Source organism: Mastomys coucha, unplaced genomic scaffold, assembly GCF_008632895.1.
Source record: "Mastomys coucha isolate ucsf_1 unplaced genomic scaffold, UCSF_Mcou_1 pScaffold3, whole genome shotgun sequence".
NCBI classification, from domain to species: Eukaryota; Metazoa; Chordata; class Mammalia; order Rodentia; family Muridae; genus Mastomys; species Mastomys coucha.
This window is the reverse complement of record NW_022196909.1, coordinates 35,063,264-35,079,504: the sequence shown is the minus strand read 5'-3', so window position 1 is coordinate 35,079,504 and position 16,241 is coordinate 35,063,264. Positions and strand designations below refer to the sequence as shown.

General features: G+C 50.5%; 1 protein-coding gene across 1 annotated transcript in view; it reads right to left on the bottom strand.

Moving 5' to 3' along the window:
• Positions 1 to 16,241, bottom strand: part of Ccdc6 (coiled-coil domain containing 6) — a 98,857-nt gene that overhangs the window by 25,159 nt on the left and 57,457 nt on the right. Inside the window, exons 3-4 of the mRNA XM_031348759.1 lie at positions 9,884 to 10,012; positions 639 to 742 (exon numbers count right to left, since the gene is read on the bottom strand). Of these exons, the coding sequence (XP_031204619.1) occupies positions 639 to 742; positions 9,884 to 10,012 (233 nt within the window). The remainder of the gene's footprint in view (positions 1 to 638; positions 743 to 9,883; positions 10,013 to 16,241) is intronic.

Here is a 16,241-nt window from a genome sequence, read left to right as displayed (position 1 = left end):
AAAACGAGCCTCTGCAAGGAGGTGACTTAAGGAACCTTTGTGGTCGGGTAACACTTCACTTCTGTGCCTGTCGAACATTCAAGAATTGTAACCCACAGGTATTTACAGTCGGTTATTTACAGTCAGTTTAAAAGCAAGCAGAGAGTCACTTTTCTATTAAAATCGCCCAACTGAGTCAGGAAACCCTAGAGATGCAGAGCAGTAGCTAACAGCTGAACAGTGGTACCGAGGTTGACTCGGACTTGGCCTTGAACTCATAAATGAAAACAATTTGTACTTGAGGGAGGAGAAAAGCCAGGCAGAGAGGAGGCCTCTGCCAGAAAAGTCAACAGATTTTTCCTTTAACAAGTTAGGATGGGGGGGAGTGAGGGGGGTGGTGCGGGGTTAGGAGCACTGACTGATCCCTTCCAGAGGTCCTGAGTTCAATTCCCAGCAACCACAGGGTGGCTCCCAACCATCTGTAATGGGATCTGATGCCCTCTTCTGGTGTGTGTCTGGAGACAGACAGTGTACTCATATAAATAAATTACTTAATTAAAAAAAAAAGTTAGGATGCTATGTGTTGCCCGAAGCCATCCCTAAGTTCACAGACAGGAGTCTTCCAGACACACGCACGCACACACTCAACGCCAACAAACCTCTTCTCCGCTTCCAGCTTATCCATCCTCTTCCACAGCCGATTGACCAGCGCCTCCTGTTCTTGCTCCAGGGTGTTTTCCAGGTCAATCTTCTCCCGTCTCAACTAAAGGAGGGAGAGAGGAATGGCTTTACTGAGAAGGCACGCTAGGGCACCGGAGCATCCTTGACTGGCTCTCACCACGAATGTTAAAAGAGACCAGGAAAGCAGGCAGAACAGCTTTGGCACGACCGGAAACTGGATCAAACCATTTCCTATAATGGTAACCACTTGGGCCAGACAGCGAACCCAGGATCAACCACTTCCATAACCAGACTTAGCAGTGTCTCTCAAAAAGCTACCACCACTAAGTCGTTATAATCGCAAACCTCAAGTTAACTATCTGGGTCCAAATCCCCGCTCTGCCCAGGGTTAGCTGGAAGAATGGGAGGTTACTAGATGGGAGTTCACCACTTGTAAAAGCAGGAGCGTAGCATATGGCTGACCAAGTTTAAGTGCCTTACCTCTGGGTATCCTTAATAAGTGGCACGTAGAATGTTGTGCTCAACACTTGTCACTGTCTCCGGTTTTAGCCTGTTCCAGCCATCTAGGACAGAACTCTCTAGGCCTCTACTCTCCCCCCACCCCCGCCCCCAGCAGCGCCAATGCTTTGGTTGGAATAGCATACTATGCCTTTGTGAGATGCCATTTCCTTCACTTTTATTAGCAAAATACCTTATTGCACACGATAAGCTTAGACTGTATGCTCTGCCCCCCACCCCCATCCCTCTCCTCTCCCGTTGTTGTTTCACTAATGAATCCTAAAGTGTCTAGATTCAAGAACGTGTCATTGGTAAACAATGCTGGCGGCTTTCTGGACACCAGAACAAATGAGCCAGGCTCATAGCCTGCCATTCACAAGCAGGGGTGGTACGTGGTATCCCCCGAAGACAGCTCAAGGGCAAGAAACAGGAAGGAAGCTCACAGAAGTACTTGGCACAGCAGGGAGCTTTGTGAGGGATGGGGGGTGGTGGTGTCTTCTCTGCAGGGTTAAGACTGGCTTCCCAGTCCTGAGGGAGGGAGGGAGTGTCCAGAGGGAGTACCCAGTCACCTGCTCACAGGCAGGGGTCAAAAATACAAAAAAAAAAAAAAAACAAAACAAAACAAAAAACACGGGTCTGCTGTCATATTTTAAATTCAGAGTTCCCTCAACAGGGACCCTCTCACCCACAGCCAAATATCTAAGTGTCAGGCGAATCGAACCACAACCCCACAACCCCCCACCGCCACCGCCACCGCCAAGGGTTACTCTGCAGCCTGCAGAGTCCATGGGTACAGCTGATGATGAGCAGAGTTCATTTGAAATGCGGCTTTCTAATTAAGTCTTTCCGTGGTGGGGCCCGAGCTGCTGGTGTTCAGCAGCTCCATCTCTTCTGGGTTAATTAACATCAGACTGAGAGTCCTATTATACACCCCAGTTAAGCCCAGAACGTCCTCGGTGGATGAACAGTGTATCCCTGGGACATCAGATCCCCAGCTGGTCAGGCCCGAGTCTGGAGATACAGGAAGGGCATCGAGAGAGGCCCAGCTCCACCCCAGCATGCCTCGCTCTCTCTGTTCACGTCCCCCATTAGAGCAGACCTGCAAGCCCAGCACTCAGAGGCTGAGGCAGGGGACACCATGTCTGAGGCCCAAATGGATATGAAACAGAACAGGTAATAAAATAGAGGATCCTGACGCCGGAGAGGGGACAGGAAAATCGGTGATACCCCTCTTCACATCCAGCTCAGCTGTGAGACTTCGGAAAGTCGTTCCAGTGCCCTTCGGAAAGGTTTAGCCTGAGCCCAATTTCATTGGGACCACTAAGAGAAAATATACTTTGAACTCCAGAGATCAGTCCCCCCTCCAGGAACGTGTGGGAAGGATCCCGCGAGAACCCAGATGTTGCCAATCTACACGTAACAAAAGCAGCTGACAGGCAGGCTTCTCTACAAGCTGAACAGACACACAGGGTTTGTTACAATGGAGCTTATCTCAAAGCCACCTGGGCGCCAGCAAGCAGGATGGCTCAGTGGACAAAGGTGCTTGCAGCCAAGCAAGACAACCCAGCTTGGCTCCTCAGGACTCAAATGTCATAGGAGAACTGACCAGCAACATTTTTCTTGTGACCTCCACACACTTGGCATGGCACATGCCAGATCCCCTCAAATTATTAAAAAAAAAAAATCGTAATTTCTTTACAAAAGATGGAGAGATGGCTCCGCAGTTAAGAGCACTGACTGCTCTTCCAGAGGTCCTGAGTTCAATTCCCAGCAACCACATGGTGGCTCACAACCATCTGTAATGGGATCTGATGCCCCCTTCTGGTGTGCAGACATACACACAGGCAGAAGCTGCGTACATAATAAATAAATCTTTAAAAAAAAGAAAAGAAAAGAAAAGAAAACCCAAGATGTGCTGCATCCAAAACTCAAGTTTCCTTTCAAACAAAGCTATCCACTGTTGCCACACTGGTCCCAGTGCCGTATGTGGGGCTATCGAATTTACTCCTCCATTCTGGTACCGTGTGCTCCTCTAAGTCAGCCTATGTCATCCACTGGGCTCTCAGCAGGTACTTGATTCGCACAAAGGATAAGCAGGAGATCTCAGATAGGGGGAGGGGGGCACCTGTGTTACTTATTTTAATGGACAAAGTCTTGACCCTCCGGCCTGACCAGACGACTTTCGCCACTGGATGACGGGACACCCCCTTTTCCTATAAGGGACAGATGCTGTCAAGGTCCGCTGCGTAATAGCACCTGCGTGAACTGACCCACACGGAAACACCACCCGATTCACATGAGGACCTCAACCGAATTTTTGTTCTTCATTGAAATGCAAGTGCGTGTGTGTGTGGGGGGGGCATGTGTCCCATCCAACTGCTACAGGACACACGCCTCTCCTCCCTGATGGCGGGGCCCAGAGACCTCTCAGTTGACATTGTGACTACTTGGCAGGTGAGAGGACGGGACAGACGAAGTGATGGGACAGACGAAGTGACCGAGACTGCTCAAAGGCTTCGTGAGAGGCTCAACTGTATCCAGGGCCCAAAATCCTACATGTTCTCCCAAGTGGCTGGAGGCTTCGTTCCTAAACCTCTCCTGAAGGAGCAGGGAGTGGGTTTGACTACTGTATAGCTAGGCTTTGGAACTGACTGAAAGTGTTCCTCCCAAACTTGCTGTCACCCAACTTCAAAATGATACATGCTCACCGTTCCTTTAGAGAGGAAGAAGGAGAAAGAGGAGGGAAAGAAGAGGAAAAATTACCAACAGAAGCCATGGTAGAGGTAGGGTGGGGGTGGGATAGGGGTAGGGGTAGGGGTAGAGTGGGGATGTGCAAGTGCAGTCCCTGTACTATCTTTGTGTTGTCATGTTTTTTTTCCCTTGTTTTCCAAATTTCCTTGAGAGGCCAATGGATTATCATCATCATAACGTAAATGCTGAGTTTAAAAAACGGTTCTGAAACCTCCACTTAGCCGTTTGAAACTGAGCTTCAAAAATGCCCACGGGGGGGGGGGTGTCATGGGATTTTTATCACCTTAATGCAGCACAATGCTCAAGAGACAGCCACTCTTGGCGCTATCAGGGCACGCATAGAGCAAGCGGCAGGTGCCACGGGCTCTCTTTCTGAGGGTCTTCCAGCTGCTGGAACCCACGAGGACTCAGTCAGTGTGAATGGGATCCTGAGGGACCTTGGCTGTTCCTGTGGATTCAAGAAATACTTTGCTCCCCACCACTAAGAAAAGCCAAGGACTCCATCCGCATTTGCGTAAGTCGCACAGACGCGTTGGCCTCTAGGTGGCTCACACTACAAAGCATGCACTCCGGTCCACAGGCATCTGAGTCGTGGGGTGGCCATTAGGTTTTTACTGGGACCGAATTACCTTCCAGACAAGGTGACCCAGGGCACACAAAGAACCCCGATACTAAGAGCAAGAATCCTAAATGTAAACATTTCCCTGTTTTGCCAAAGAAATGAACGATTATGAGTCTAGGAAGTAGACTGGTTGGGAGGAGGGGGATGGGGGGAAGGGGATTGATAGGTAGGGGAACAGTTAACAGGAAAGGGGCTTTGTGGAGGAAAGGTCATTGGGAGGGATGTAGGTCACTGGCAGAGATGGATGGAATGGGGTTGTAGGATGGAGGGTTGCTAGGGAGCAGAGAGCAAGGTGGGCGATGCCGATTAAAGAAAGATAACCTGCTGGAGTCGGTACAAGAAACTGGCCAAGTTACAAAAAAAAAAAAGAAAAGAAAAAAAGTTAATCAATAAAAAACACTTAAGACAAAACCTTTTCCCAAGGACTCGGACTCCGTGTGCCACACAACTGGCCCAGGCAGCTTTCTGTAGTTGGAGATGGCACAGGAAGCTGGGCCCGGTGAGTCACCTCCTAGGACTGATAACTGAGAATAACACCATGGGACACTGCTAGCAAGGAGGCTTGGCCAGGCCCTGAGACAGCTAAATGACTAGCTCTAATGACAAGCCTATGCCTTTGTAATCCGTCGCCTCTCCTGGGCAGAAGGGGAAGAATCCATTGACACCTTCCCCAGCATTGCTGTTCTCAGTATGGCTTTGCAGAGCCTGCTGGCACTCTGGCCCGGAGCATCCTCTCCCACCTCTGCCTGCTGGGGCATCTCTGTTTCCCTGAAAAAGGCTGGATGTGGGCGTCTCTCTCTAGCCGGCCTGCGTCTTTCTTTTCTGTGTGTTCCCAGCCTTCTCTGCTGCCCAGTGACAGCTTCCCTCCACTGCCTGGCTCTTCCTTCATCCCTGACGATCGGGGACCACTTGTCCTCCCAGAACAAGGCTCCAGGCCAGACACCTTCTGCCGTCTTTCCGGGGAGACTGCGAATGATGATCACATGAACCCATACAGGCTCGTGCCGTTCAATCAGCACGCTGCGGTACGGGCAAAAACAAAGTACAGGGAGACGAGGCCAGGTCACGGTGACCTACCAGGAGAGAATTCTCAGAACGCGAAGCGTGGGCGAGCAGGCTGAGGAAGGAGCGAGGCATCTGTTGCTTGTGTTCCTGGAAATGGGGAGCCCCAGATACCCAGAGGGACAGGGGACAACTTTTTCCTTTAAGATTCATTTTATTATGTGTGGCTACTCTTACGTCTGTGTAGTTGTACTAGTGTGTTCGTGTGTGCGGGTGTCCATAGAGGCCAGAAATGGGTGCTGGATCCCTCAAGCTGGGGGTTACAGGGGTTTTGGAGTTACCTGCCTTATGTGGGCAATAGGATTTGAACTCAGTCCTCAGGATTAAGTAACAAGAGCTCTTAACCGCTGAACCCTCTTCTCCCGCTCATCAACCCTGGCTGTTTAAAGGCAGCTGCCGGGATTTCAGGAGGGAAACTGTCACCAGGGATCCCTAGATGAGTAAAGTTTCGCTCCCTGGATGGTCTACAGAGCTGACGATTCTATGAACAACTGAGCCAAGTGAAGAATGTGACGAGAAGCCCGACTGAAGACGTGTGGACGCCTGCCTGGCTGAAGGACAGACAGGGAGGGAGGGAGGCAGGACTGGAGGGTTACGGCAGACAGTGCTCTCTGCAGAAAGGAAGAGGCCCTGAAAGTTCTGGAAACAGCTTCTGACACACCGGAGCATGTTCTTCCATCTTCGAGTCACAGCCTGCTGCTGGGTGGTGACATTGGTCTTATCTTTTATGACCCCCCCCTTTTTTTTTTGGCTTTTCGAGACAGGGTTGCTCTGTGTAGCCCCGGCTGTCCTGGAACTCACTCTGTAGACCAGGCTGTCCTCGAACTGAGAAATTCGCCTGCCTCTGCATCTGAAGTGCTGGGATTAAAGGCATGCACCACCACTGCCCGGTATGACCCATGTTTTCCAGAAAATGAGGCAGGATTGAAGGAAGAACCAATGCTCAGCCGACGAGCACCTGGCTTTTTAAACTGACCAGTCACACACACAGTTGAGACTCTTGGGCCCTTTATTGGCCTATCATGTGAACTGACTGCTCCTGTGTCAGGAGTATGTCTTCAGACACACCAGAAGGGGGCGTCAGATCCCGTTACAGATGGTTGGGAGCCACCATGTGGTTGCTGGGATTTGAACTCAGGGCCTTTGGAAGAACAGTCGGTACTCTCAACCACTGAGCCATCTCTCCAGCCCCAGCACTCCATTTCTTATGACGCAGTTTCCCAAGCTAAGTACACAGAAGGCTGAGATAAACCAGGGAACTGGGGCTTCATCCTAATAGAACTATGCCTAAATGGGCGTGTAGGCAGCCTGGGATGGTTGTGCCCACTCAGGATGCAGGAAGCTGACTGCAGCAGCATCCCATAGAAACAAAGAGACGGCCACAGAGCTGCTCAGGTGATGCCACAGAGGCTCTCAGAAGCAGCAGAACACTCCTCCCAAACACAGGCTGTGAAAAGAGATGCAGTATTGCTCCTCACACACAACCCACCCCAAGGAATGGGAGAGAGCTTATAAACAATGTTACATTTTTCTACTTTTAATTAAAACAGAATCCTGACATGTCTCAGCTCAGACTCCCTTCCATCAAGAGGCACACCCTGCTGGAGACTCTTTCCTAGTAAGCTGCCTGCTCCTAGACAGAACATGTACCTTGGGCTGTTAACTCAAGTATGCAGAGACTAGCCTGATAGATGGTGGCTACCCCCCATCCCTACCCATTCCTGCCCCAGTCTCATCTTCATATCCATTTTTGTCTAAGTTGCATCCTAGATTGAAACATTCCCTCCTCTGGGAAAGTTCTTTAAGCAAGAATGTAAGCAAACAACTCAATATTTTCAGGAAGTCCCTGAAACTGACCACATTTCACCAGACCCCTCCCTGCCGGAGCAAACAGTGAGTGTTTCCCTCAGAAAGGCCCCCTGGCTTAAGGGAACCAGGCTTCAAAGAAGACTTGAGACTAGTCCAGATGTCTGTAAGCAGCAGAAACCAGGTGACCTGCCTGGGAGAGGCAGTTTGGATCAGTTACTTGGAAAGAACATGCTACAACCTGCTGAGCTGCCTGCAGGCTGTCAGTGCGCTCCAGGTTCCCAGTGCTGGTGAGCTGTCCCTCATGCAGGGGTAAACCTTGGCGACCAAGCCGTCTTTGAGGTTATTTCCGCTCCCGTAAGTAACCCCTCGCCATATTCCTGTAAGCAACTTCTGTAAAACTCACTGGTTCACCAAGGAGGACGCTGCTGGTATTAGTATTTTGGCCTGTCCTGAGTGGACAAGTGTGTCGTGTCTGGAACAGATCTATCATACACCGCCACTTTTTCCACCTCCCCAGAGCCTGTTGATGCCACAGCCCTTTCCTGCTGAAGCCAGCTCTCTGTCTCCACCTTGTGGCCACCACTGGAGAACCGGGTCACAGCCTATGAACACACACAGGGCTGGCTGCTTTAAAAGCGGTCAGCCAGCATCATAAAAGGCCGGGTCTCAGCACAATATAAATACTGTGTGAGCTCTGCTGAGCTCTCTGACGTCTCTCAGTTAAATGGCTTAGAGGCCTGGGACTTGTGCTGTGGGTTAAAATCCAAATCCTCAAAGGCTTACCTCGCGGGGTGGCTTGTCCTATGACTGTAATTCGATAGGCAAACACTGGAAAACAGAGTTTTGTTTTGTTTTTTTTAAAAATTGGGGACATGGGTCTTCTAAAACTTACATATCGCATCTGAGTTTGAAAGATGATCAATAGAAACAGAATGCCCTCTCTAGGCGTCCTTACGAAATAACCAACCCTTGGAAACCCAATTTAACACAGAAGGGACAAGGATGTTTTTAAAGAAACCATTCGGTACCATAAAACCCAGTGATGAACAGTCTGCTTTGGGGCCTCTGTGTACGGAGAACAAGACAATACACCCAACCTCTCCTTCCCACCTTAGTTTCAACTCCGGCAAACTGTTCTATCTAGAGCTGTAGGGGGCTGGAGAGGTGGCTCAGTGGTTAGGAGCACCTGTTGCTCTTCCAGAGGTTCAGTTCCCAGCCTGGCATGGTGCTCCACCATCTGTAATTCTTGTTACACGGGCACCATGCTCTCTTCTGACCTCTGCAGGCACTGTATGCACGTGAGCGGCACACGGACACACGTAAGGAAAACATTCCAAATGAAGTGAGAAAGACAGATGACTAACGAGAGCTACAGCAGACAGAGTTAGCACAGGGAAGGGCAAACAGAAAAGACGGAGACAGAGAGAAAGAGAGACCAGACTGCTCACTCATAGGGCCTGGCCAAATCATTATATGGTATCATTCGTTGTGTCAGCAAGACAGAGCTGGGACGTCTTAAGGCCCCCTGCTCAGCTTCACGTGGAAGCCCCATAGCCGCACACCACGGACGGCCTTTAATAACGTGTCTTAGGGAAATGCTTTTTCAGGCTACTGACGGAGAAAAAAACACCAGAGATCTCAAGCCCAGAGACACCACAACCTCAACCGAAGGACGATGGCTGCCACATCTCTGTTTGACAGGAGTGGAAGGGCCAGGGTGTGCCTCTAAGGCTAGCTCTGGAACGGACACCCACACCAGCCTGTCAGGCACACAAACGCTGGAGCCTGGCAAGTTTTGTACCTCCCAGTCTGCCGTCTCCCAGTCTTCCCACGGAGACCCAGGGTTCAGAAAATTAGCACAGCTCCTTGGGGTCACCCTACATAGTGACTGACCCCGGAGGAGCTGAACAAGTCTACCCCGCTCTGTTATCCGTCTCTAGAAGGCTGGCTGAGTGTAGCCTGCTTCTGTGAGATGATTGACGGAAGATGCCTGTCATTTCTTCTGAGCAGCCCTTGACAACAGCTTTTGGTCCCTCCAAGCCTGCTATACGGAGGGCAGACACTGAAAACACCCCGGGGTTAAGACACCCCCCCCCATCTTTTCTTCCCATGATTTCCAACTAATAACTAGCCACATTTTCTGATACTCTTGTGGGGGTGAGGGTGATGGGACATGGTCACTAATCACTAGTGGGCGTTCTCGCTCACCCCCATCCCACTTCGTAGAAAAGGATTTCCCGCTACAAATCAGGAGCTCACCCTCACAGCTCCTGGAACATCAACTGTGGCTAAAGAGAGAGAAGAGAGAGAGAGAGAGAGAGAGAGAGAGAGAGAGAGAGAGAGAGAGAGAGAGAGAGAGAGAAGGGGGGCAAAATACAGTGCCCACTAAGGGAGGAAGAGCTGGAGGGTGTCTCTCCCTTCACTTCTTGGTGCCTCTGGAGGTGGTTTTACACAGATGCGTACTGGCCCGCCCCGGCTCACCTGCTCTAAGGTGAGCTGCTTGGAGATGGTGTCATTCTCCAGCTTTTTGATCTTCTTCATCAGCTTGTTGACCTGAAACTCCTGTTCCTGCTCCAGGTGCTGCTCCAGCTCCGCCTTCTCATGCTGCAGCTGGAAAAGAAGAACAAGGGCGGGGACAATGAGTGAGCGACCCAGACGCCACAAACGCCGTTGAGAATCTGTGCTTATCCACGCTTCCGGAGGCAGCACCGCTAGGAAGGCTCTCAGACGACCAGCAATGCCCTCCTGTGCTCGCATGTACTGGTAGTCGCTTTCGCGTAAACACCGGGCATCCTTCAAAGAGTAAATAGCAAACCACAACTAAACACTGATATCTCTTCTAGAGGGGTTACGGGGATGTCTCTGCGGAGAGGAACCGGGAATCTGGGGAATGGGCGAAAGGCACACACTATAGACCACGTACTGCAGTCTCTCTTAAGTCGCACACCGTGGACAGAAAGACTGAGAAGTCTGGGCACACGCATGCCAACGGTGTGTGGAAGTCAAAGGACAACTGGCAAGAAGTGGTAAGTTCTCTTCTTCCACCTTGAGGCTTGGGAATGAAGTGACATCACCGGGCTTTTGTGACAAGGGCCTTTGGCCCAGTCAGCCACCTCACGGACTGGAGGAATTTTCCAGGTTGAAGCTTCACACCGCCAGTCATTTAAATTAACTGTGATCTACTCAGATCTGCATCATGTCCGAAGAAGGAGATGTCACAACCCAAAAATACACCTAGCGAATTATTCGGAATTATGCCATTTCCCAAGGTGCACGCAAGCCGGTGTTGGTGAGGAAATCAGCAGCATTGGTTCTCTTGGCATAATGAAATCATCCATCACACCGCCTCCTACCGTCTTGCTGAAGAACCCAGGGTGTGGGGGGTGGTGGACCTCATACATGCAATTAAAAGTTAAAGCTATGATGTTACAAGGAAAAGTGTTACATAATTTATATATGAAATCAACTTTCAAAACCAAAAGGAAATTAAAGAAACAGAGGGAGTCACAGGGGAGGCCAGAGTTCTCACTAATAACCAGCCATGATTTCCAACTAAGGACCAGTCATGTTTTCCGACACTCTGGTGGGGGTGGGGGTGATGGGACACAGACACTAATCACCAGTGGGAGTTGGCTCACTGCTGCAGAACCCAGGGGAGACAAAGAAAGGCGGGCTAAAGGCAATGGAGTCCACAGGTTTAACTTTTTCTTTCAATGAACAGTGCGTTCCATCACGCACAGGCAGTCCATCAGGCTCACCCTTGTATACAGAACACAACAGCCCCACCGTCAGGAGGACAACGCACTGGAGAGCAAGAGCTTGGGAACCAAACCCTGCTCCTGACCCTAGACCCTCAACAAACCTCAGACTGACCAGGAAGGCTGTCCTTAGACTCTGCAGAGTCAAGGGATTAAATCCAAAACACATTAGGCCACGCACTCTCTGAGGAGCAGAATTCCTACCCCAAGTGGGATAAATGCTCACGTTTTTTTGGGAGGTAGGAATTCTGCTCCTCAGAGGGTGTGTGCTCTGTTTAAAGGCACCTTTTGAACCTGAGGTTGTCTTCTACCATGGGACAAGTTGAGTAGAACAGCTGATGTACCCCCCCCTCCAAAACCAAGCTGGTCACCCCTGCAGGGACCCAGACACACAACAGAAGGGAAGACGTGAGGCGGTGCTCACAGTGATTAGGGCATTTTTAGCTCGCTCTTGAAAACTCAGGTGCTGCAAGGCCATGCAGTATGTAAAGCCACATGCACAGGTGGACAGAGCTTAGGAAGAGCTTTCTGGAATGTAAAGACTAGAGGAACTTCTGAGCAAAAATAAGCAAGGGCCACCGCCTTCACCAAGAACCACCGTCCTGGGTGTGTGTGGTGTGCAGGCGACTGATGTTAACCCACCGTTAAGATATCCCCGTGCCATGAAACAGACGATCAATATTAGGCCTGCCTGCCTATGAGTTCAAGGCAAGAGGCACTCGAGTCGTAAATTCTTTAATCTACTTGCATAAAGGTGTTTCTAAATATATCTTCAGACACATTTTCAATTGCCAACATCTTATTAGCTAGAAACGGCTCCTTTAATTTTTCTTTCCCTTAAAAAAAGGGGGTGGTGGTGGGAGTATTATTGCTTCTGCCCCAGGTAAATTAAAACAATAAAGAATGGAATCTAACTCGGAAAAGCTTCTGGCCCAACACGAATCATCTGTCAGAGAATGTTAATGGAGAGGCTCTGGCTGACGGCAGGAAGTCGTATTTAGACAGATGTTCTGCTGCTGCTGCCAATAACCGGGGAGGTATTTCCGCTAACAACTGCACGGTGACCTGGGAACAAAGGCTGTGGTGGCTGTGTATCTTAGGTTTCCTCCGCAGGAGCCAGGCCCTAAGGAAAACCGGACGGTAAAGTGATCATTACCAGGGCAAGGTCCCCAGGTTGCACTAACCATCGAGCTAACCCAAAATGGACTGTCTGAACTGTCACGGTCCCCCAGGGAGAGAGCAGAAGCAGTGGTCTGCTGTAGCTCCCTTCTGTCACCTCTCGGGTGAAGGGCAAGTCAAAGCAGGGCACGGAGTTTCTCAGCAGAGGAGACCAGAGAGAAGATATGGTTCACAGAGAGAAGCACAGGAATGTCTTACACCCTCACGGTGATGTGATGTGGGCTAAGATGAAGCAGGGAGGAGGGAGCGAGGAGGGAGCGAGGAGGGGGAGGAGGGAGCGAGGAGGGGGAGAGGTGGAAGGAGCACAGGCAGTGCTTTTAAAGAACTACAGTTTGCCTTAGATAGTCTGCCTGAGATAAAAGTTATAAATTCTTTGTTCCAGGCAGATTCAGGCTGAGTACCCACTAACCTAAAAAACAGTCAAATCCTTCAAAATCTGAAGTCCTTTGAGCACTGACAGAACCCTACCCGTAGAAAAGCGTCCCATCTGCCTCATGGTCAGAGCAAAACCACAGGTGGACTAAACACTGGCACCTCATGTAAACTGTATGTAACACACACACTGTGTGAGGATAATTCAAGGAGTCTTATGTTTAGACGTTGAGTCCTCGTGTCCAAGAATGCCTCCATGAGGTATAATCAGATAATCCAAACTCCTAAAACATCCAAAATCCCCCCCCCCCACTTCATGTCACAAGCATTTCAGGAGACAACCAACCCACCCTCCTCACGTCAAGCCAAGTCAAACCTGGTCTTAAATGGACACCCCAAATCCATTGCTGGTTCAAACCATAGCCCAGAACACTAAGACTGCCCCCTATCCTCCCAGGTAACCCTGCTGGAGGCAGACTTGAGACCTGCCAGCAGAAACAAGCTCCGGGGTCCCGTCTGCTGTCTCCAATAATTAGGGTGAAAACTTCAAATCCATCTTTTTGCTTCTAACCTCATGGGAGCCCTTCACGCGAAGCTAGTAAGGTGGGCGATTCCTACCCAAAAATAAAGCAACGCCGAGCCAAGTTAGCAGGCAGACGCTCTGGTATGCCTGAAACCAAGTGCCTGCTTCCCTAAGGCAGGCATTTCTGCTGCCAAGTGGATGAAGAGGGTCGTGTGAAATCAAAGAGACTGAGATGGCACAGCAGTTACTCCTGCAGGGGCCAGAGTTCTGTCCCCAGCACCCAGAGTTGGCTCAGAACCAACTCACACTCCAGTTCCAAAGGATCAGGGGCCCTGTTCTGACCTCCCTGGGGTTAATACACATACAAACACTCAAGTGTACGCATATATATGTATTTAAAATCAAGGGTTTTAAGTAGACTCTATAGAAGGCAATCCCAGCCGGGCGGTGGTGGGGGGCGGCGCACGCCTTTAATCCCAGCACTTGGGAGGCAGAGGCAGGCGGATTTTTGAGTTCGAGGCCAGCCTGGTCTATGGAGTGAGTTCCAGGACAGCCAGGGCTACACAGAGAAACCCTGTCTCGAAAAAAAAAAAAAAAAAAAAAGAAGAAGGCGGCAATCCCGATGATCATGGAGTAACTCGTTAACACTTAGTTGTGGTGTATACTGTTAATATTGGCAAGAGCAAATCTACGAAACCAGAATGACAATACGTAACAGGTGTTCGCCTCGCAGGCTCTACTTTATGATAGGGTCCCAGATGCTCAGGTGGGCTTTGAACACGTACACCTCCTGCCTCAACCTCTTGAGGAGCTGGGTGACAAGCCTGCACACCCAGATGACCTTATGCGCTCAAAAGAATTTGCTACAACAGGTTGAAAAGCTGCAACCACTCACCCTGGGAATCATGTGCCCACACGGGCGACAGCTGTGGACTGACAACATGACAATGTGCTCAGTCAGGTCGCAGGCTGCACACCAACGTCTCTCTTCCATCCTTACAAGCATCTGTGTGCCACCCAGCTTCCTCAAGGAGACCAGAGGTGCCCCACTCAATGGGAATCCCTCCTCTTTGGGTATGACTTCCTGTTCACCACCGATACAGTAGGCTGGGCAGACGGCTTCGTGGTGATGCGGCTGCTGCCCAGGTGTGAGGATCTGACATCAAGTCCCCAGAACCCGTGTAAAACCATCAAGTGAGTCTCCATCTGCAATCCTAGTGCTCCTGAGAGGGGTGGGGGCAGATGCAGGAGAACCCAGGAAACTCAGGGGCTAGCCACTCTGGGTGCACAGCAGAGAACAACAGAGATCTTATCTCAATGAAAGTGGAAGGCATGGGACAGTACTCATAGACAGACACACATCACAAACATACACCACACACATCACACACTATTTCTCTCTCTCACACACACACACACACACATACACACACACACACACACACACACAGAGAGAGAGAGAGAGAGAGAGAGAGAGAGAGAGAGAGGAAGAGAGAGAGGAAGAGAGAGAGAAACAAAATGGAGAGTTTTGCAGGAAGTACCAGATACCTAATGGAGACATCTACCCCGCACTTGCATACATGCATGTACACACATCCAAACACACATACCACACATGCCACACACACACACACAACACACACAGGCAAAGCTCCTGGTCTTTTCCTACCGCCCACACTATAAAACTGGTCTCGTTAAACACTTCTGTAGATCACCCAGGCCTAGACGTCTAGGTAATGATGCTGCCAGTCACGCAGGCCTGTTCCTACCGGAAAGTGGCTCCGCTCTCACCCCAAGTACCTGTGGCCACCTTATGCCTTTGCCTGCAGGGCCTGACTCCCCCAGTCCCAAATCAGTAACACTGGGGGCGTGGCTCTGAGAGACTTCCAGGGAGCCTCCCCACGGGCCCCTTGGCACAGCGCGCACCCCCCTCACACTGCAGCCAGCACGCTGTTGGCTGTTCCCATGCGTCTTATCGATAGCTGGTGACACTTTTAGCACTCGTCCTTCTCAAAGCAGGGAATCTGCTTGAGGCCACCTGGCCGTTACACCCTGACCTCCTTCGGTAACCGGCTCTATTTATTGCCCTCAATACCACAGTAGGAACTGTGACCCTGTACGCGGCCCGGGACAGAAGCTTGCCTCCACTGGAGGGCAGCCAGCCTTGCAGGTAAGGGGAAAATGCAGGGTTCCAGCCAAGTCTCTGGCCTCAAACTCTTTGCCCTGGTGTTAAACCCATGGCTCTCAACCTTCCTAATCCTGCGACCCTTTAATACAGCTCCTCATGTTGTGGTGATTGTCCCCCAACATAAAATTATTTTCACTGCTACTTCATAACTAATTTTGCTACTGCTATGAATTGTAATGTAATTATCTGATATGCAGCCCCCCACCCCCGAAGGGGTCAGGACCCTCAGGCTGATAACCACTGGCATAAGCTGCTGCTTACACTCTGCTATCAGCCCTCCAGGACTGACAGCCTGCAGGACGGCGGCCAGGACTCTCTACTCCAGAATACCCAGAGAGCTCACACAGTGGCTGTATGAATGGCGGCACCTGAGCTTTGTGGGCCTGTGGGCCCACAGGCCCTAGACTACGCCTCGGGATGAGTTGACCAACTCGGTATGTACAAAGGGCACCGTTATGAGGGCACCAAATCAATACCAAGAGGAAGGCTGTGATGGTGTCAAAGTTCAGTCACACAGCATGAGGCTCTGGGCAGTCACTTCCTCGCATCTTTCTACTAACTTTTTCTTTCTTTTTCACTGCCTGTACATATTTAGATTCCAGCTCTGCCTGATTCTGTGCTCTTTCTACCCAGCTTCCTCTGTTCAATGTACTTGTGAGGAGTTAGAGCATGACTCATATATTCTCATCCCTTCATCACTTCGAGTGGCCACCTCTTCGAGTAAGCAGCCTTCATCCTCCTGGTTGGTGGTCCTTAGGAGTGGTAGACAACAGAGTCCCCTCTCCAGGGCTGGAGTAAACAGGTAGACGCGTGTGACCT